General features: G+C 33.5%; 1 protein-coding gene across 3 annotated transcripts in view; it reads left to right on the top strand.

The window, feature by feature from the left end:
* CSMD3 (CUB and Sushi multiple domains 3) overlaps nt 1-22,786 on the top strand; it is a 1,281,859-nt gene that overhangs the window by 1,188,422 nt on the left and 70,651 nt on the right. For all 3 annotated transcript variants that reach the window (XM_051844770.3, XM_051844772.3, XM_051844771.3), the window contains 7 exons: nt 8,451-8,531; nt 9,800-9,913; nt 12,691-12,879; nt 13,264-13,410; nt 15,946-16,134; nt 20,058-20,243; nt 22,055-22,249. In XM_051844770.3, the coding sequence (XP_051700730.2) occupies nt 8,451-8,531; nt 9,800-9,913; nt 12,691-12,879; nt 13,264-13,410; nt 15,946-16,134; nt 20,058-20,243; nt 22,055-22,249 (1,101 nt within the window). The remainder of the gene's footprint in view (nt 1-8,450; nt 8,532-9,799; nt 9,914-12,690; nt 12,880-13,263; nt 13,411-15,945; nt 16,135-20,057; nt 20,244-22,054; nt 22,250-22,786) is intronic.

Here is a 22,786-nt window from a genome sequence, read left to right as displayed (position 1 = left end):
CAATGTAATTTACCTCTATAGTTCATGTCAACTCACCAGCAGATTCTCTGCAAAATGGAAATAATTGTTTATTATTTTCCCAGTTCATTAGAACTTGAGTTGTGTTTGTTTAAATTCTTTCAATTGGAAATGCTTGAACTTATTTTAGATAACTTTTGAAATAATATATCCAAATTATATAACTGAATATATAATTAGCACTGCTTTCCTCCCCCATATCTTTCCCTAGTCATGATATTATCATATTTGAAGAAATGTGGGTCACCACTGAAGTTGGTGGGGGCTTTTATAAAGCTTAGAATTTGTAAGGGAATATAGAATGGTATTTTTGTCTATTGCGAGGAATACTGTGTTTTCATTTAACAAAAAGGTTATGCATTTGTACTTTTTTGGTTTGGAAAGGGAATGGCAATTTGCCAGTGTTCTGTTTTTTCTTTTTGAAGAACCCTTTAATAGCTCAGTTGAATAGAAATAGATAAACGCAGCATTCTTTTTTGGAAATGTGTTGGATGTTTCATTGCAAATAAAATAGGAAAACAAAAATAGCCAAAAAAATATTGCCAGAAACAAATCCTAAAGCATTTTCAAGAAGCAAATGTGTTGTATCAGTAACAAGATATTGATGTACATTTAAACAAAAATAGGACACTATTCAAATGGCCAAGTCCCAAAGATACTGACATGTAGAGTATTATGCCTTCATTTAGTTGTTCAATAATAAGTGACATGACAAATCAAATGATTCTTCTAAAGAAAACATGGATTTAAATCAAATGTTTATTTTAAAATTATAAACATCTATCTTGCACAGCTTTTCTTTTGAAGGCCACTACTGCAAAACTGTTTCTAAATAGAATAACCCATAAAAATGTGAACTAAAATATATGTTCACACTATGGAAAATGTAGATGACATAATTTATATCACTTAGTAGTTTCAGTTCTGCTAGTAAATGAGTGTGTGACTTTGTCTACCTCATTTTACTACTCTAGATAACTTTCTTCCCTTCACCCCAAACAAAAAGAGATTAGGCTAGATGACATATAAGGTGACTTAAAATTCAGTCTATGAGTCTAACCCATATAATATTTGATTTATTTGTACCATATTTGTTTATTTTCTTCCAAAGTAATTAAAGCATGTATTTTGTATAAGAAAATATATTGTCAGTTCAATTAGTTATTATCTAGTTTTGAGTATGATTTCCAAAACATTGTGCTGATTATTTTGAGAACCCAGTTATATATCACTTATATGGTACCTGACTATAGACTGTCGTAAGTATTGCTGAAATTATGCATTTTATATTACAGTATAATATATGTCAATACAAAACAATAAGAATCTCAGCATTTTCAAAGTACACCCCAGTAAAATCAGAATATAAACAACATGAATAGTTGGAAATATTTCAGGAAATCGTGTGTATACTTTAAATGGCATTGTATTTGTTAGAAAAATGGAGTCACTTGAAATTTGGCATTTATAGGCAGGGACATAAGAGTCAGTATTGCAGCCATAATGATGTTAATATATGCCAAACAGAGAACGTACTCTTCCTTTTAAATAATTATATGTGCTTCAACCTATTCTACATGCTTTAAAATAGTTTTAATTTATTAAAATAACTTTTTCTCTTTAATTTTTTACTATCTATTTGAAATTCAGACAGCCAGAAAGAAAGATTGAAGGATCTCCCATTTGCTGGTTCACTCCTCAAATGCTTGCAAAAGTTGGGATTGGGCTACTCTGAAGCCAAGAGGCCAGAATTCAGACAGGACTCCCCTGTAGGTTGCATGGACCTAGCTACCTGAGCCAGCACTTGCTGCCTCCCAGCCTGTATGTTAGTAGTAAGCTGAAACAGATCAGAACCTGAACCCAGGCATTCTGGTATGAAGTGTAACTATCCCAGGAGATGGCTTTACTGCACCAAACTCCCACTCCTCAATCTTAGTTTTATATATTATACAGATGAGAAAACTGAAGCAGAGTCTTAGTCCCAGTTGCTACTCTTCCAGTCTAGCTCTCTGCTGTGGCCCAGGAAGGCAGTAGAGGATGGCCCAAATCCTTGGGCCCTGCACCTGCATGGGAGACCAGGAGGAGGTACCTGGCTCCTGACTTTGGATCGGCACAGCACCAGCCATAGCGACCATTTGGGGAGTGAACCAATGGAAGGAAGACCTTTCTCTCTCTCTCTCTCTTTCTCTCTCTCTCTCTCTCTCTCTCTCACTTTTTTAAACTTGTAATTCATCTGGGAATGCTGTTTTTTAGAAGTAATCAACAATTGTTTACCACTCACTCTAGTATAGATTCTTTATTAATCTCTGAGGCATCTCCTCCTCTCCCTTTCCAGTTTTTATGTTTTCTTCTACCATAGCCAGGATGATTTTTTAAAGTAAAACTCTGACCACATTATTCCCAATCTTGAACTTTTTCGAATACTTCCCATTGGTCTCAGATTAAAATAAACAAAATGCTGGGTGCAGTCTCTAGATTCGTGTTTGAAGTAGCCTTGTTTTAGCTCTTCCTTATTCCTTTTCGCTTGACCCAGAGCTCTATTACTGTCCACTCTGAATTTCTTTGCTAGTTTTACTGTGCTCAAGACCTCTCTCTCTAACACTCTCCCTCTCTATCTCCTTCTCTCTTGCTTTCCTTCTCCCTCTCTCACTCATGCACATGTGGACACACACATACACACACACACACTACATATCCCTTCCTTCAACTGGTTTTGAAAGTATTTAATTAATATTTTTCTCACCAACTCTTTGTGTGTATACTGATAGGATTGTATGTACTTTATTCATCATTACATTCTCAGAACCCTATGGGGTTCAGTGGGTTCTAGGAGGTCAACACTAATTTATCTCAGAAACAACCAAATGAATCGTGTCAGGTATAAAAAGAAACGTATATATGTATAAAATGTCCCTACATAAATGACAAATGAAACAAGGCCTAATGCAGGAAAATATAAGGATTACACAATTGAAGCAGTAAAAATCTAAATGCTGAATAGCCAATTTTCAGACTAACAAGATTGCCAAAAATTAATGGATGTGGTAGAGAATTAATATAGACAATACAAGAGACCTTAGAAAGTTTTTTTTTTTTTTCTGGAGTGTAGCAGACATCTAATTTTATGAATTAGTGAGAATTTATGGAATGAGGCTCCTTTATCTAAGATTATAAATTTAACTTGTAGGCTAGGAAAAGCCACTGTGAATTGATAATAGGAAAGTGGAAGCATCAAGAGAATATTCCAAACCAGGTTTATTTGTCTGTAAATGTGGAAAATATATCTTAATTTTCAATCAGAACTTGGTTAAAATTCTGCCTCTGTGAACTTGGCAAAAAATTCAACCATTCTAAAATGTGTATCCCATTTTGTAAGATAAATATGCTTATATATCCTCTAAAAATGTTTTTATTTGAGAAGCAAAGAGACAGCAAAGCTAAAAGAGGAATGGCTCTCATCCACTGGCTCTGGGCTGAAGCTCAGTCTCCCAATTGGGTGCTGAGGGCTCAGTTAGCCATCTGCTACCTTCCAGTATCTGTGCTGTCAGAAAGCTGGAGTTAGGAGCCCAAGCTGGGAATTGAATCAGTGTTCCAATCTGGGATACAAGCATCATAACTGATACACTTTCTTTCTTTTTTTAAAGATTTATTTATTTACATGAAAGTTAGAGTTACACGGAGAGAGGAGAGGTAGAGAGAGAGGTCTTCCATCCATTGGTTCACTCCCCAGTGGGCCACAATGGTGGGAGCTGTGCCGATCTGAATCCAGGAGCTTCTTCCAGGTCTCCTATGCTGGTGCAGGGGCCCAAGGACTTGGTCTATATTCTACTGCTTTCCCAGGCCATAGCAGAGAGCTGGATCAGAAGTGGCACAGCCAGGACTTGAACCAGCGGCCATAAGGGATGCTGGCCCTGCAGTCGGTGGTTATACCCAATGAGCCATAGCGCCGACCGCTGAGACACTTTTCATGAAGCATTTTGTTGATTAACAAAAGAGCCATATTGAATATCTCACAGAATCCTTTACTCATACTGAATTCCACATAAACACTGTCTTGATTCTCTTCTACCACTTTACCAGTGTGTATGTTTTATGAAAGAGAGGCACGGAAAGTAAGCCAGTTAATAATCCAGTGTAGTTTAAAATAAGAGAAATTTATTCTTTTACAATTCTGGAGGCTAGACATCTGCAGTCAGTGTATTGACATATTGGCAGTATCGTTCCTCCCTACTCCAATGCTCTAGGTGACGATGCTTCCTTTCCCTGTCCTATTTGTGGTGACGGGTAACAATCTTAAGTATTCCTTAGCTTTTAGATGAATTACCATAATTTCTGTCTCCCTTAACACATGGCTGTCTTCCCTATGTATCTGTTTCAGGGGCTTTTAGCTTCTTTTTTATAGGGACACTAGTCATATTGGATTAAGGATCCACCTTAATTTAATATGACTTCAATTTAGCTAATTCCATCTGCAACAGCCCTATTTCAAATAACATTCTGAAATTCCAGTAAATACATTAGTTTTTGGAGACACTTTTAAACTAAGTATACCAGGTATGACATGACAGTGGTCTAGATTGAGATCTGGCAGAAAGAATGAAAGACACTGGAAAGTCCTAGTTCTATTAAAGAATTAGCTAAAAGAAATTGATGAAGAGTAAAAGCAATTATTGAAAGGTGCTTAAAATTTAGCAATTTGTAGTACTTTATAAGTGTCAAAAGAAAAACATGAAGAGGCTTCAAATCATTATCCCCTGCTCATTCTTTTAAATTAAAAATTGCATAGCCCAACTCTGAAAAACATCTCATGGAAATGCTTCTTAGATTATGTCCACTAGTTCCTCCCGACCCACATTTGCTTCTGTTTCATCTCCATTTGCAGTTTTACAACTGAGCATCATCTTAGGGAACATTATAAATTTAGACTATTTCTTAGGAATTCTACATTCTGTCTATTACTTAGCAAATTATTGTTGAATTATATGCATAGCTAATGGATCTAATTATTGACTTGTTAAAAACTATTTTAAAATGTAAAATGTATGACTGAAATTTACATCTTTTCATTTGATTATTGTCTATAGCATTTGCCTATATTCCTGCTGAAATATGATGTTTTTACTTTTTGTTTATTGGACAAATTTGGTGATACATTAAGCTATTGACTATGAATTAAAAATGTATTATCTCAAAAATTTTTAGAAATAAAAATAAAAAATAAAATTTTTAGAAAATTTTGAAAAGAATTAGTGAAATCACTGAGAAGAAGTTGTAGAAAGTTTACTCAAAGAAAAAATTGCTCAGAATTGAAGTTTATAAAATTGATCAATATACGATGCTGTTATTGAAGTAGAAGTGGAATGTAAGGGCATAAATCCCAGATGCTCTATGGCAGTACAGTGATCCCCTAGCTTCTAGGGACACAGTTGATGAAATTAATGATGATGGAAAATAACGAAGAATAAGGCAGACTTTAGTTCACAGCTCTATATGGTCTTGGAAAAGTAAGATAATATCTCTAAGCCTCGTACTCCTCATTAATAAAGCTTTACTACCTCTAGCCTGGTGACTCTGCAAATGAGTTATCAGGATCACTAAGCACATTCCACTGATAACAGCAGTCACGGGTTCCACGTAAAGATAAAGATGCTTCTTCTTTAAAAATAATACAACAAATTGTGATTAGCATGAAGATTAAAAATAACTTTCCAGCCAAATACAAATGAAAACAATACACATGTGGCTATTTCTATATTTCTCTAATTTCTGAACTGACTATATTCTACATTAAGGTTAGATAAAATATTCTCTAAAGCATAAACTCACTAGGATTTCTCTGCTTAGGGGGTCTCTGAATTTTCCTCTCTTTTCTCTTCGTTTTTGGCTGTTTCTTACAATACCTTTTTACCTTTGTACTTATTCTTTATTTTTTTAAGTTCTAAGTTCATGGAAAAGAATTTAAATCCCTATTTACAGTCTACAAGGCTTTTCCTCAAAAATTAAGGTTATAGGTTCCTTCCCTGGGCTTCTTTATGCTCTGGTAAGCCTTTGTGTAGGGCAAAGCTTTTCTTGAATATTGACATTTCTGCAAACCAAGTGCTTTTATAAGCAGGCTAAAGTACTAGACTGTAGATGTTTGAAATGATAGTAATCTGCAGAAGGCAACTGAAATAAATTATCCTTGATTCATCACTATTCTTTTTTTTTTTTTTTTTTTTTTTTTTTGACAGGCAGAGTGGATAGTGAGAGAGAGAGAGACAGAGAGAAAGGTCTTCCTTTTGCCATTGGTTCACCCTCCAATGGCCGCCACGGCTGGCACGCTGCAGTGGGCGCACCGTGCTGATCCGAAGCCAGGAGCCAGGTACTTATCCTGGTCTCCCATGGGGTGCAGGGCCCAAGCACTTGGGCCATCCTCCACTGCACTCCCTGGCCACAGCAGAGAGCTGGCCTGGAAGAGGGGCAACCGGGAAAGAATCTGGCACCCCGACCAGGACTAGAACCCGGTGTGCTGGAGCCGCAGGGTGGAGAATTAGCCTATTGAGCCATGGCGCCAGCACTATTCATTTTTATTTTGAAAAATTCTCTCTGTCCTTAGTAAACTGGAAGTTTATTAGCCAATAACCTTTAAATTGCTCTTTGTTAGGTGATGATAAAATCAATGATTTATTCCTTTGCTGAATTTATTTTCAATTTTTTTTCCTCCATACGAAATGATCTTTTGCTCATGATTACCCTTAGAACTAAAGAAGGTCATATTTACTGTTTTTGTAAAAACTTTGGTAACAGTACTTGTATATGTCTATGGGGTACCTCTCCTAATTAATATTGAAGGCTCGGAGCTTCTTGCTTCTCTGTTCATATTATATATGCTAGGATATCATGAACTATAATCTTCTTGCTATACTGTTTAACATTAGGATTTATTCCTTAAATTTAACTCTGGTTTGGTATCCAATTTCAAAACTGTCTCTCCTTCCTAGCCCCTCCTATATGCTATAGCCAGCATTCTGTGTTAAAATTGAGTTTTTTGGTTGTTTTTTTTTTTTTTTTTAATTTCCGTGTATGAGGATAAATGTGGTATTTGGCTTTCTGTGTTTGGCTTATTTCACATAACATAATGTCTTCTAGTTCCATTCATTTTGTTGCAAATATATTATTACTTTTATGGTTGCATAATGTTCATATATATCTTATTTTTATTCATTCTTCTAATAATGTGTACCTTGTTGATCCTATATCTTGGATATTGTGAACAGTGCTACAATATGTGTGGTGGCAGATAACTCTTAAATACAATTTCAGTTTTTTCAATAAATACCCAGCAGTGGTGTTGCTAAATCATATGGAAGTTATACTTTTAGCTTTTTAGGAAATCTCCATAGTGTCTCTGGGAGGCAGCAGTGATGGCTCAAACAATTTGATTCCTGTCACCCATGTGGGAAACTTTGATTGAGTTCCCAGTTCCAGCTGAGGCCTGGTACATCTTCAGGCAGTGCAGGCATTTTGGTGGTGCACTACCAGATGTTTTCTCTATGTCTCTCTCTCTCTCAAAAATAGATAAATAAAATTTTTACAAGTATATTACATTTTAAAGGCATCCTAGAAAAAACAAGGGTTTATTCAAGCAAATAATTGTTATTGATTTCAGATATGATATGGTACTAACTGGCCATCATTCTTGGATACATTGATACTTTTCTAGAGTGGCTTTTAAATTATACCAACTATTAATCTCCTGATAGAATAACCTGTTTAAGTGATAAGATAGTTAGAAACATGAAATTCAACAAAGTTACCTACAAAATGTAGTAGTGCAGCACAGTGAGGTAAGATTCTGGAGTGAGACTATCTAAATTCAGTACCAGCTTTGCCACATTGTAGGTATGCAGTTTGGACAAAATCTTAACTCTTAAACAGTTTTCTATGATACAAAATGAGGATAATTCATCAATTAAATAATAAAGATTTTGGGTGAGGATTGAGTTAATGTAAGTGCTTATTACCTTGAGTGTGTATTTGCAGTCAATTCATATGTCATTCACTTTGCTAGCTGCAGTTAAATCTGTAATGAAACTTGTGAAAGATAGGCATTGAACAAGTAAGCAAACATAAATGCAAAGTCCCAAACTGTAATCATACCAAGGAGGAAAAAAAACAAGATGTTATGAACTAGCTAATCAGAGGGATTAGAATGAGGGTGCGATATAGTAGTAAAAAGATAAGAATTCTTACCATGGGAAAATATTTTGCCATCTAAAGAACGTGCTATTTTCCCCTCAATATTTTAGTATATTTTAAAATGATATAATTTAGTCTTAATAAGTTATATGTTTATTTTTAGTCTTATAAAATCTTGCATATTTTTCTTTTTTGCATATGTGAGTATATATAGCTATGCAGAAAGGAAATAAACATATTATCTATTTTTGTAGCCTATCAACTAAGAGTATGCCAGCCTCCACCACCAGTGCCCAATGCTGAAATTCTGACAGAAGATGATGAATTTGAAATAGGTAAAGTCTGTTGAATTAATTTCAAGAAAATATACTGTTAGCAGAGCCTTTTGCTTTAAAAGAAACAAAAACCAAGAAGAGTGGCAGCCTGTGCTTAGACCTCTTTCCCTGGGTTGATAGGAATTGTTTAGAATTATTACGATGGAAGAACATTTAAAAGAGAAAAGGAAATATTAAGTAGGAAGAATGAATTCTCTTATCACACAGTACACAATTAGGAAACTGTTGGAATTCGAGTCATATAACTGTGTCCTGGTGGCTCTTCCCAAATTATGTTACTGGTTTCTGACCCATAGTTCTAATTTCTGTTCTTTGAATTCAGGCAAACATCTGACTTGGTAGAATGGATATTTAGGCTGTGTTGAAAGGCATATTTCATTTCCATGTCCTGGAAAATGCTTGATAGAGAATAAGGTCCCTTTAAAACTGAGTTGGAAGTTCCTGTCAGATCATGTCTCACAGTTTAAAAAATCATGTAAGAAATTAAGACACATTGTTAAAACAGAAAATTTTACCATAATGATTTTAATTTCTTAGGTTGAGGCATGTAAAGAAACTGTCATTGGCTAATGAAAATGAAATATAAATATAAGAACAATATTAAAGAGTTGCCTGACTACTTGATATGTTGCTACACAAACCAAATTATTTCATTTAACTATTTCTTATGTCCAACTACCATATACCAGAACAGTTGGACACATAGTTTATTTTTGCCTTCAGTTCTCATTGGTCAAAGTCTATTAAGTACTGCTTGTTCAATATATGTGTATCATCTCTGCCAATAATCAATAAAATTTTTATACTGGTTGAAAATGGTAAAGAGAAAAATACTCTGCACTTACAATTAAATATCTATTACTACTTGTTGAATTACTTATTTAGTGGGCAGTTAAGCTTGTGATTATAAAGAATATTTAAAGTATGTCATTGTAAAGGAAAAAAAAGAAGTAAAGAGGGTAGGAGTGAGGGAGGTAGGGAGGGTATGGTGGGAAGTATCATTATGCTCTCAGAAATATATATATATATGAAATACCAAAAGAAATTATCTCAAAAATTAAAGAACAAAAAAGATAGGAAATAAGGTGGGTTTAAGGAAAAGAGAAAAGTAGGCAGGGTTGGTTATCTTCTTAGAATTGTATCTATGAAATACATGAAATTTGTTACCTTTCTATTAATAAAAATTTTAAAAATAAAATAAATATCTACTCATTTTACCATAACATTGTTGCTTATCTGAAATCCTTCCTGCCCTGTTTTTTTTATAGGTGATATTATTAGATATCAGTGTCTTCCAGGGTTTACATTGGTTGGTAATGCAATTCTGACATGCAGGTTAGGAGAGCGACTCCAGATGGATGGAGCACCTCCAGTTTGTCAAGGTACATCTTCTTATGATCATTTATATCTTAAATATTTGTTTTTATATCCCAGTATTAGCAAATTGAGAAGAGACTATTTCATTTCAATATGAAATATTTAATGAGAAAGAATATTGTAAGATATATAACTCATCTGTGATATTTTTCATTATATTATTCCATAGTTTTGATTTTAAACAGTTTTGCTTCTTCAAAAGATTTAATATTTCTAATTTAGCTTGAAGTCAGTTCAACTTTTTAAAGTTACTTTTCTTTGAGAGGTGGGAATGGAGTTGGAGAAAAATATCACTTTAGATAAACATGCCAATGTTCATTACATTTATTTGCAAACAGTTTTTATACTAACCTAACCACTAAATTCATTCAACTTCATTAAGTATGTGTTAATACATGGTCTAAGGAAAAGACAAACAAAAATTCTGAAGTTTTAAGTGGCTCTTGCTGTGATGGCATTATAAGATGGGGATTTGGTAGCTGGGCAGGTGGTAGCGATACAGTTTAGGAAATAGACTGAAACTGTAGAATCATATTATTTAATTATTTGTGAGTTGGGGAATGTTTCATGGAGACATTTTTCCTTAGCCATAACTTTCCACTGACCTCTGAAAACTTATTTTGGTGGGACAATGCTATAAAAAAATTAGTCCAAGTGGCAGATGTATTAATGTAGACATAAGGAAAATACAGTGGAGCACAGACTTCTCATGATGAACTGATGTGATTTTCAGGACTCATCTGTTGTTATTTGTGTAGTTTTAGTGTCAGAAAAGTTCCTAATACCCCAAACTAATCATAATGGTGTTTGATTATCCTGTCTCAGATTTTCTTGGAGTACTTCCTTCATGTTTTTTTTTTCCCTGAGGATATATAAATATGCTTACTGTATAGTATCTTAACTATTGTCAGACGCTTAAAACAAAAATTTCTTCTAATTCTAAACATGCTGTGCAATTGGAATCCATACAAGAAGATGAAAGGGTTTTCACAGGAGGCTTTTTCAGTAGCAAAGACGGGTTTGAAGGTATAAACCAACTCCAGTGTGAGAATTTCTCATGGTCTTATTGCTATTAGAACATCTTGAAGTGGGTTGGACATGTTGAAGTCTATCACTTCTCGATATGCTGTTGTCATCATTTAACTATTTTTTTCATGTGAGTCTATTCTCTATCCAAGGGGATGATATAAAAATAATATTCAGACATCTAGATAAGTAACTGAAGAAGATGGTTTCCACCTCTTAGGAAATTATACCTGGGATAATACTTGGACTAACTCAGGAAAAATGAATAACCATATATATATATATAGCAAGTCTTCATTTTAGTCCCCAATTTAAAAAACATATTGTAATCTTGCAAAGCAAGACTCTGTTTTTTTCTGGATCACTATTAAAATATATTTTTAATGAAAATGAATAAAACTCTACAGATTACAGTGCTGTATTCATAATTCTTCATTTTCCAGACTCCCAATGTCTTGTTTCCAAATCCAAGTTTCCTATAGATTAGTAATTGCACTGCACGTCTTATTCTGTCTGCAATAGAAAATAAAAACTGACAAATATTTAAAATTGTTCTTTTTAATGTGATACTGTAATTGTTTGGAGATATAATGCTATCTAATACCAGAATAAGTGGTTTTGTATAGTAGCTGAATTAGAAAATGACAAGAGATATATTTCTAATTCAAAAAATTATCAAAAGTTATCTAGTTTACACATTTTTCCAATTGCATAAATATCCCAATAAGAATATTCAAAAAAATGATTCAACCTAAGTTTAAAACCTCTTTAGCAATGATACACATAAGACATGGAGCCATAGCCACTTTTGCTTGTCTGAAAAATAAAATTCTTCCTTGAACCAAATCCTGTTCATCACAAACTCTACTTCTGCATAACGTGGGACACACTAAGGAATTTCAATACTTCTTCCACACCATGTAACTTCACATCTTTTAAGAAAAAATCTAAAATGGCATCATCTGAGTAAAATGACCTTGATAAAATTAGTCAAACTCTTACTGCAAATCCAAGTTTAAGAAGATATTTGTATTCTTTGCTCTCATACATAATGCTATCAGTGCCAACAATTAAGGTTAATTGTACTTTAGAGCTGTTAGGCCATTTTTTTTTGCCAATATATAACAAATTATCTAACCGAGCTATTGTTATCCAGGAAGAGAAGCTTGTCTTTGGACCACTTTTATGGCCAGCAGATAGCACAAAAAACTGAACGGGAACTTTTCTGGTGACCCAGAATTCTTTTATATCCTCATGACTTAAGCACATCCCTGTGATCAAAAATGGCTTTGAAGTGAATACTCTGAGGGGACACAATTTCCTTTAAGGCCCCACATATCTGAGTGAGTTGAAAGCTTTAGGAAACAAAAAAAGTGAGTAACAACATAGGAAAGAAAGGACAGGGCAAAGATATGAATAACAGAGGCAAAGGCGGGAGAATGCTACACAAGGAATAGATGGGAAAGGATGTGAGGAAGTAGAAGGGAAAGTGCCTTCTATTCTATTTATTTATTGTCCAGAACAGTAGTGCATCTTCCATATAATAAAGAAGGAAATCAATAATTGCACATTGGTAGATCATTCCTCTATTTTCTGAATGCCAAGATTAGCTCAAGTTGTCTTTTCTAACACATAATTCAAGCTATCATATTCTTTATAGTTATCAAATGTGAAAACAGAGTACCCAGATTTTAAAATGCAGTTTTCACTTAGGTCCTAAGCTCTAGCAGTATTTAATGTTATCTTTCTTTGACAGTGCTCTGCCCTGCCAATGAATTACGACTGGATTCTACAGGAGTCATATTAAGCCCTGGATATCCTGATAGTTACCCAAATCTTCAAATGTGTGCATGGAGTATTTCAGTTGAAAAGGGTTATAATATCAGCATGTTTGTAGAATTCTTCCAGACAGAAAAGGAATTTGATGTTCTTCAGGTGTATGATGGTAACCATGGGTTATATTTACTGGATACTCATAAATTCATTCTCAATGCTCTAATTACATGTGTAGATGTTTGGTATAAACAACTACTTATGAGATTTTATTTTATAGATTTTTTTTGAGGTATCAACCTTAAATTTACCAGTAATGTATATAAAAACGTTAGTTAGGTTGCCTATTATTTTACAAATTATGGATACTATAGCTAAGTAATTAAAATGTTTAAAGAGACATTTTGTGTTATGTTTTCAGTTACTGCTGATGAGGTAGATTGGTTGTTGGGAAAGTTAACTATGTTTGGTACTACTTTAATAATATAAAACAGTAAGGATAAATGAAAATATAGTTATTCCTCTCTGTCTAAATCGTACTGTTTTCTTCTTGAAGGACCAAATATTCAAAGTCCAGTGCTTGTTTCCCTCAGTGGAGATTATTCGTCTGCCTTTAATATAACAAGCAATGGTCATGAAGTGTTTCTTCAATGGTCAGCAGATCACGGCAATAACAAAAAAGGATTCCGGATAAGATATATAGGTATGCAATCCCTACAGTCTCTGTACAGATCTCACCAGTGTCTTCAACATGGTTCTAAGTAAAGGCATGGATGCTATTCAAATAGACATACATCAAAATCACAGCTCTCCCATTGATGTTTTTGAACAATTTAGTAAATATCAATGCCTCGATTTTTATATTGTAATGTAATAAATCACAAACTTCATGTTTTACTAAAGATAGGAATCATTTTAGATATTTATACACTTTAGATAAAGTTAGTATAAATTAAAGTGAGAGAACAACATTGTGGCTTAATGGGTAAAGGCACTGCCTTAAATGCTGGCATCCTGGTTGCTCCACTTCCCATTGAGTTCCCTGCTGATATGACTGGGAAAGCAACAGAGGATGGCCCCAGTCACTGGGCTCCAGAGACCCGGATGAAGCTCCTGGCTTCTGGCTTTGGCCTGACCCAGGATTGGCCATTGCAGCCTTCTGGGGAGTGAACCAGCAGATGGAATATTTCTCTCTCTTTATCCATCTGTCTCTCCCTCTCTCTGTAACTCTGACTTTAACATAAATAAATATTTTTTAAAAATTAAACTGAAATTTTAATGCATGTTTTCATAGATTTTTTTCTCTTGAATTCTCAGAAAATGTTAATAGCATTGCCCAACTGTATTACTTGACCTATTTCCAGTATTTTGACTGAAAAGTTTAAAAAAAAGATAACCATACCATGGTATAATATTTATTTTACTTAAAATCCATCTTTTATGATACTTGCTAATATATGTTAAATATTTAAAGAGAGATAATGAACATCAATTTAAAGCCATCAGTTTAGAAGTCATTGGTTTACCATTGCTGCATTCCATTGAGTAGTATTTAGAAAGATGTGAGCTGAAAATTCTTTTTAATATTAAGATGACGCAGTGCTATCTATATACTTTATACTTTACTGTGTATAAGGTCTACCCATAATGAGCCAGTGGTTTTCTTGCTGTGTATATGCATAAGAACTTTTTCACTATATGAAGGTTATGTTCCTTTGCTTTATTGCCATTTTATATAATGACAGAAGCATAGGTACAAGTTCAATAGCAGAATGCTTCAAAACAAATAACTCTCTTTTTCATGGTATTCAAACCATGCTTCTCAAGCCTATGGGTCACCGCTAATCCATTCAAATTGAAATTTTTAAATGTTTTAGAAACAACTCTGACATGATCTTGGGCATAGATAAAATAGTCTTCAATTCTGTTTTAAAAGTGTACTCTCAAATTTCACTCATTTCTGTAAATTTGCAAATATAAATAGAATGTATAAATATGTAATTTTATCTAGCATAATATAAAAACTATGAGATAACTTCATTTTAATTTATTAATAATTCATTATTTGTATATTAGTAGTAACATGAATGAAAGCATGCTACAAATCCATATTCATGTTTTATCCTACAGGGGTTTTTATTAAAAGAGTTATTGTGCAGTCAATGGGGAAATGTTTAAAAAGATGAAATATATGCCACATTAATAACAATATTTTCATACTTAAACTATGCTTCTTCTATTTCAATATTGAAAATGTCTTTTTAATAAAGATTTACCAACAAAAAACTTTTAAAATTACCACATAATATATTTTGATTATCATAAAAAAGAAAATTTTTGAAATTAAAGAATTGGATGCATTAGATTTACTAATTTACATCAATCTTTATCATTACATCAGTCATATCATATAAATATAATGATAAAACATTTTGGCTCCCTCAAACTCATTGACATATTAAATACATATTTTTTCTTTAGAAAAAGTAAGCTTTGACCTATATATTCTAAGTCCAATATATTTCTCACTGTTTATCCCTCGAATTTTCTTTTTCTCATCTGAATACATTGAAGTATCAAAGGGTAAACGGAACCTGCCAGGTTTAATAGTCATAAACTACATATATATGAAAAAGCGATTTGACATTATCTCTTGACATTTCAGGTTTCAAGACATGAAAAAAAAAAGTTTTATTGACAATTTTTATCACCATATGTAAGCACTCTTGACAGAATGGAAACTCTTTCCTAGATGGAGAAAGAGGATTATGGAGTATGAGGGCTTATTTTAGACATCAACCAAAATGAAAAGCATGACCTAACATGATATAGGTGTCTGGAGATAACTTCAAAGTGACATGTAAACAATAGACTCTAAAATATTGCTATTAAGACTGTGACATTTAGGGCCTTCAAATCAAGGGGAATGCTGTTTCAAAAATTCTGTAAAATATTTGTAGGGCTTTTGAACCTCCAGGGTATTAGGAAAATATATTTCAATTCACAAGACATCTTTCTACAGTGACAATAAAGTAAAAGACCAGATAGTTTTTTTTTTTTTTTGTCTAAAAGTTATGTATGTAGCTTATTTTTAAAGGGATTAAAAAGCAATGCGATGTTCACATAAATTAAAGTTGATCTGATTTTAAGTATTAAGACTCACTGTAGAGTTTATAACTTTGGGTAATAAATAATTTCTGATTCACTAGTTAAACAATGACTTTTCCTTTTTTAAAAGCTTTCTACTGTAGTACACCAGAATCCCCGCCCCATGGATACATCATCAGTCAGACAGGTGGGCAGCTGAATAGTGTGGTCCGTTGGGCCTGCGATCGAGGATTCCGACTTGTTGGGAAAAGCAGTGCTGTGTGCAGGAAGTCTTCCTATGGGTACCATGCATGGGATGCGCCCGTCCCTGCCTGTCAAGGTAAAGTATATTTCTGAAAAATGTGTAAAAAAATTAATTAAAGTTTTATCCCATTGACTTTTGCTTTTTAATCACTGAAGTTCCAAACACGTACATGTTCAGAATCGTTTTATGGAGTCCTCTTAGAAAAATTAGGCATAAAAGGCAGATAATGTTGAAGAGAAAGAAACATCATTTTATAATTCATCATTGTTAGGTGACCTTTATGCCTAACTCTTTCCCGTTGTCATCCACTCTTCCTGTTACTTTATTTTCAGGACAATATCAAAACAGACATGGTGATTGAGTTAGTGTAGCTTCTGCCCTGAGAAAACAGAGACTAAGAAGGGCAAGTACTTGGAAGAGTACACTCTCAGTATACAAAGCTACACACTCAGAAAAACAAAAAGAAAAATGTAACCAACCACTTGTCATTTTTTTTTCATTCTTCAAACCCAACAGTGATGCTTTTCATTCTCCTTTGTATTTTGATAGAAAAGGAAAGGCACTGTATGAGCACTAAATCATTATGCTATAACAAACAGAACAAGAAGCCTATTAGCCAGTAAAGGCACATTTTAGAGCTTGTTTTGAGGACTTGTTTTTAAACATAGTTCAAGCAGCTATGTAGGCTATAGTCGTAAAGGCAAATTGGACAACAATTACAAAACTAATCTCAATGATCTTGAAATTTTTTCAAATATTTTGTTTATTCCATTACTTTATCAATATGAAGCATAGTTTTATATTATTTTTATTCTACCCAGCATGTAGAGGTCCATAGCAACTTTGAACCCTCACATTAAAAAATACAGAACACTCTGAGTTGATAAATAATGTCTTATCTATCATCTAATTTTTAGAAGAAACTGAAATTAACAAAAAATGGTAAAAGATATCAATTAAAATTTTAAACTTAGCATTTGGCCTGATAATTGAGATGCCCACCTCCCATTCCAGAGTGCATGGATTCAGTGCCCTCTTTGGCTCTGGCTTCTGGCAGCAGTGTTGTCAAGTATTTGGATTCCTGACAACCATTTGGGAAATTTTAATTGAGTTCTTGGCACCCTAATTCCCATTGCAAGCATCTGGGGAGTGAGCCAGCAGATGGGAACCATTCTCTCTCTCTCTCTAGCTCTCGCTCTCACTCTCATTTGTCTTTTCCTGTCTTTGTCTTTCAAATACATCAAAATTTTTAAAAAGTTACAAAATATTTGTTGGATATGACCTATTTGGAGACATCCAATTAAAGGGAGATTATTCTATGTCATTAGGAAGAACTATTCACATAATGTGAATTTGGTACCAAATTTGTTACATTCTTCATTCATTTTTCTTCTTGCCTTCTGTTTCCTTATGTCCTCACATGTATTCACTTGGAACTGTAGTTATACATTGAGAGCACGTTATAGGTAGAAAATTTAGTCAACTCTCTCTATTTGGATTTGGTTCGGTGTTGTCATTCTTTTTCTATACCTCAAGTAACCATATATTGATTTTCCTCCTTCAAGAATTGAACCAGCTCCATCCACTGTACAACTGAGTATTGTATAGTGTTAGATAGAAGCAGTCACTCTGTATTCCCTGCCTTACTTTTCAGCTGTGTTTTCTGTAGAGAAGCCTCTTTGACACCCACTCAGTGAAGATGATTCTGCAGAACTGGATTTGTTTTCTTTTGTTTTTGTCTTTTAGCTGAGGAGTTGAATTGTAAACAACCATAGACACAGTAGTTGTCCTGTCATTTTAGAATGCTTTTTAAAGTTCTAAAATGTGACCATTTTATACTGAACATATATGTGGAACTTATACTATTTAATTATATTTATTTTTTACTTTGATTCAGGATGAGTCTATCCTACCCAAATAGTATATAACTAATTTTTTTAAGAATTAGTACATGCATTATCTTTGGTGGTATTGTAGTGGAAAGATGGCTTTGTTCAAATTCCCAGGTCCTAAGTGAAAATATAAATGTGGCTTTAAGAAAATCAGGGAACCATTTGTTTTTGAAACATTATTTTAGAGGGTTTGTCATAAGAAAGCAGGGATAATAACATAATTATATGATAGTATTTATGTAATTTATACTACTTTTCATTCATAATTTGTAGGTTGGCAAATTATAAATGATCAAACTATTCAGCAGTAGAGTCTGTCACTTGGTTTTGACAATTTCATATAAATTTTATTAAGGTTATTCACTTTATATTCAATTCATATGAATTAATTAAAATTAAACACCTAAATAGTAGGTTTTAGATGAGAAGTAGAAAATAATTTTAGAATGAAATGGAGATGGGTGAATAGAACAAAATATAGTATTCAATTTAAATTTATATCCTTCTGTTACTTCCTTTGCTATGACTAAAATGTTAAGTCTAGAATCCTTTAAATGTAACTTCTTAGACCAGATGTATTTCAGAATTCCAAAACCATATGATTTTTATAAAGTTCATGTAATACTAACTCTAGTTGATTCTTGTACAACATGCGTACACAAATACATTAATCTTTCTGCAGAAATGTGCATAAACTCACTGAGAATGATGTATAAAAATACAATAATGTCATTTTATTGGAGTTTACAGCCAGATAGTTCTTTGAAATATTATATATATATATATATATTTCTTTCTTGAAAGGCAAATTGTGTTTGTAGGGCAGAGATGAAGAAACTAAATCTTACATGTTTTCTTTGTAAGAACCTGGATATCAAAAAAAAAAAAAAAAAAAAAAAGGCTGGCGCCGCGGCTCAATAGGCTAATCCTCTGCCTGCGGTGCTGGCACTCTGGGTTCTAGACCCAGTCAGGGCACTGGATTCTGTCCCCGTTGCTCATCTTCCAGTCCAGCTCTCTGCTGTGGCCCCCGGGAGTGCAGTGGAGGATGACCCAAGTGCTTGGACCCTTCACCTGCATGGGAGACCAGGAGAAGCACCTGGCTCCTCACTTCGCTTTGTGGGGGAGGGGAGACTGGACTTCAAGACACATCAAAGGGGGGCAGCGCTGTGGTGCAGTAGTTTAATCCCCTGCCTGCGGCACCAGCATCCCATATGGGCGCTGGTTCTAGTCCCGGCTGTCCCTCTTCCAATCCAGCTCTCTGCTATGGCCTGGGAAAGCAGTAGAAGATGGCCCAAGCCCTTGGGCCCCTGCACCTGCATGGGAGACCTGGAAGAAGCTCCTGGCTCCTGGCTTCAGATGGGCATGGCTCCAGCTGTTTCCGCCATTTGGGGAGCAAACCAAGGGAAGGAAGACCTTTCTCTCTGTCTCTGTGTCTCACTGTTTTTAACTCCACCTCTCAAATAATTAAGTAAAATCTTAAAAAAAAAAGACGCATCAGTGAAATTCAGGAAGATCCTAACTAGGTTATAAGATAATAATTCTTATCCTTATATTTATTAAATATGTCCAGTGAACACAATACTCTATAGACACTATCCATGCACATACATTTTACATGAAATAAAAAATAGCTGGCTTCCAGATAAAACAAAATTGTTTAATTGTTGGCCAAAAATTGATGAATATTGATTACTGCTTCCTTTTTATTCTTTAATTATTACCTGTGAAATTGAACTAACCCAAATTGCTATGTAGTGGTACAATCACGCATTAGTACAGGATACATATTGCCTAACTTGCAACCTCATATAATCTATATGAATGCTGATAGATATGTATATGATGACAAGAAACTAAGTATGAAACCACAAAATAAAGTATTAACCATATGTGGATTCACCAATTTAAACATTATTCAAAAAGAGTTTAAAACAAATTATTCAGAAGTTATGATTCATAAATGCTTTGTTTGTAAGGACTTCTGAAATTGTTCCAGCAAGTTTGATAAAACACTAAATACTTTTCGTGTTTCACAGTTTAGCAGACTCATCTAATAAACGAAGCATTTTCTGTTTCTATGACATTCTGTATATGTCTTTATTCTAGCAATTTCTTGTGGAATTCCTAAAGCTCCAACAAATGGAGGGATACTTACCACAGACTACTTGGTGGGGACTAGAGTTACCTATTTTTGTAATGATGGGTATAGATTGTCATCCAAGGAACTTACTACTGCTGTATGCCAATCAGATGGAACATGGAGTAATCATAACAAGACCCCTCGCTGTGTTGGTATGTGTACTGAGGAAATTTCATCACTTATTTTTATATGATTTGAAATTTTATATACTGTTGAATTTTTAAAACTAATCTGTTAATGAAGTATCATGTCTAAGAGGGAAATAAAAGAAGTTAATTAAACTCTCTTACAGTATGAAGCTGTAGAAAAGAAAGAATAAGGACTTTACATTCATTTTAGGAAAATCCAGGATATATATATATATATCAATACTGCTTTTCATTATAAATAACAAAGTTCTGTTTATTTTTTAAAAATATGTAATATGTTTTTATAGTTTTTTTTCCTAGAAACCTTTTATTTAAGGAATACAAACTTCATACACTTCATAATTACAACTTTAGGGACACAGTGATTCTTCCCACTGTACCTGCTCTCCCACCCAGTCTCCCACCCCTTTTCCTCATCCCTCTCCTATTCCCACTCTTATTTTTTTAACTGATATTTTCAATTAACTTTATACATGTCATCTGTTTTTAATACAGTTAATTTGAAGTGTTTTTTAGTTTTCATTAATAAAATTATATTTATAATGCATTCAACTTTGAGTTGTAAAAATTTAATTAATATATTACATTTATACATATTCATGTGTGACTATGATGTTTTGATACATACATATATCTTATAATATTCACATAGGAGTAAACCTATTTATTTTCTCAAACTTTTATCCTTTCTTTGTGGTGAAAATATTCCAAACCCTTTCTCCTAGTATTAGGAAAAAAAAACATTATTATCATCTATCATCACCCTTCTATGCAACGAAACCCACGAATGTTTTCCTTATCTAACCTTAACAGTGCACTTTAATCAACCTTTATTCATTCTTCCCTCCCCCGTTTTTCTCCAGTTTCTGCTAACCACCATTCTAATCTCAACTTTTTTTAGATTCCACATATGAGTAATATGTGTTTATCTTTCTGTTCCTGGTTTATTTCAGTGAGCATAATGATGTCCAGTTCCATCTATGTTGTTACAAATGACAAGATCATTTATTCTGGCCAATAGTATAATTTTTATATGTGCCACATTTTTTATCCTTCATTATATGATAGATTCTTAGTTTGTTTCTGTTATTAGCTATCAGCTCTTTCATAAGGATAAATGATATTGCTTCAATTATCCATATTTTTTACTTTTGTCAGTATTCTTCAGGTTATTTACACTTGTATTCCCCATTACTATCATTACTTTAAGCAGTTAATTAATATTATATAATGATAAAATACATTAATTCTGTTAAAGCAACAACAAAAGAAATGGAAATGCTTCTTTAAATAGGGAGATTTTTTTGCTTCAATTATTTCTTCCTATTTGGTACTGATATTTAAATTTAGCTGTGATTTTATTTAAAATGAGGCTCTATAAATTATATGCAATCTTACTACAAGTGTCTAATAATGCTTCTACTTATTTGAGCAAATTTTGAATTAGTCAAATTTTATATCACAGCTCTTGCATAAAAAGGTCGTTCTCATAAAAATATCATTATGATATAGTTCTTCCAAAGCATCTAAAGAAATAAGTGTGTAGAAGTATGGCAGTAATTGCAATTCTATGTAAGTAAATAATATATATCGATACTCAGAATATGTTCAAGAAACTCCCAGGACTACCATTAAGTTTGGGCAATAGAAAATATTAACAAGAAGCAGATAATAGATTCTAAAAGATGGAGTACGGCACAATAGTGGAGTGATTAAGGCAGTGGAGATGCGAAGGATGGTGTTGAGATGAGATAGGGTTAAAGACAGAAAAGACATGACTGACTTATGAACATTATATTCTTGATTTTGTGTAGTTGTTACTTGTCCAAGCATCAATTCCTTTACCTTGGAACATGGAAGATGGAGAATTGTGAATGGCTCTCATTATGAATACAAAACCAAGGTAGTTTTCAGCTGTGACCCTGGTTATCATGGATTAGGTCCTGCTTCTATCGAATGTCTTCCTAACGGTACCTGGAGTTGGAGAAATGAAAGACCATATTGCCAAAGTAAGTATGAACTCTGCTAACCTTATTTCATGAGCTATCTTTGGCTATTTGATTTCTTGAGTTACTCCTTTTCCAAACACTTTAGAGCAACAATGAGGTAGCATTAGAAATGTGTTTAGATTTAGTTTAGATTAGTTTAGATTTTCTAAACTATTTAAAGTTTATAAAATTTCTGTATGTCTATTTAATAGCTGTTTAAAGCTTAGCAATGAAAGTCACAGCTAGAACCAAAATGAAGTACCCTATGCTGATGCTTAAGTGGTGGACTCTAGAGTTAGAAAGTTCGATTTAAATCTTGATTTAAGAAATTATAGGCTCTGGAAACTTATGAAAGTTATTTAAATTCTCCATGCCTACCTTTTTGTATATACCATTCAAATAATGCTACACTTACCTCAGAGATTTGTTTTGAGAATTACATATGCAAAAGCACTAATAGTAGTAAAGTAAAAGCACTCAATAAACATTATATTTTAGGGTTTTTATTCTACAATTGTCGCTCCCCCTCTTCGTGGAGGAGCAACACTAAGCCCTGCC

This window comes from Oryctolagus cuniculus, chromosome 6 (genome assembly GCF_051225735.1).
Source record: "Oryctolagus cuniculus isolate XC-2025 breed Fujian yellow rabbit chromosome 6, ASM5122573v1, whole genome shotgun sequence".
In the NCBI taxonomy this organism is placed as follows: domain Eukaryota; kingdom Metazoa; phylum Chordata; class Mammalia; order Lagomorpha; family Leporidae; genus Oryctolagus; species Oryctolagus cuniculus.
This window is presented reverse-complemented; position numbering and strand designations above follow the sequence as displayed.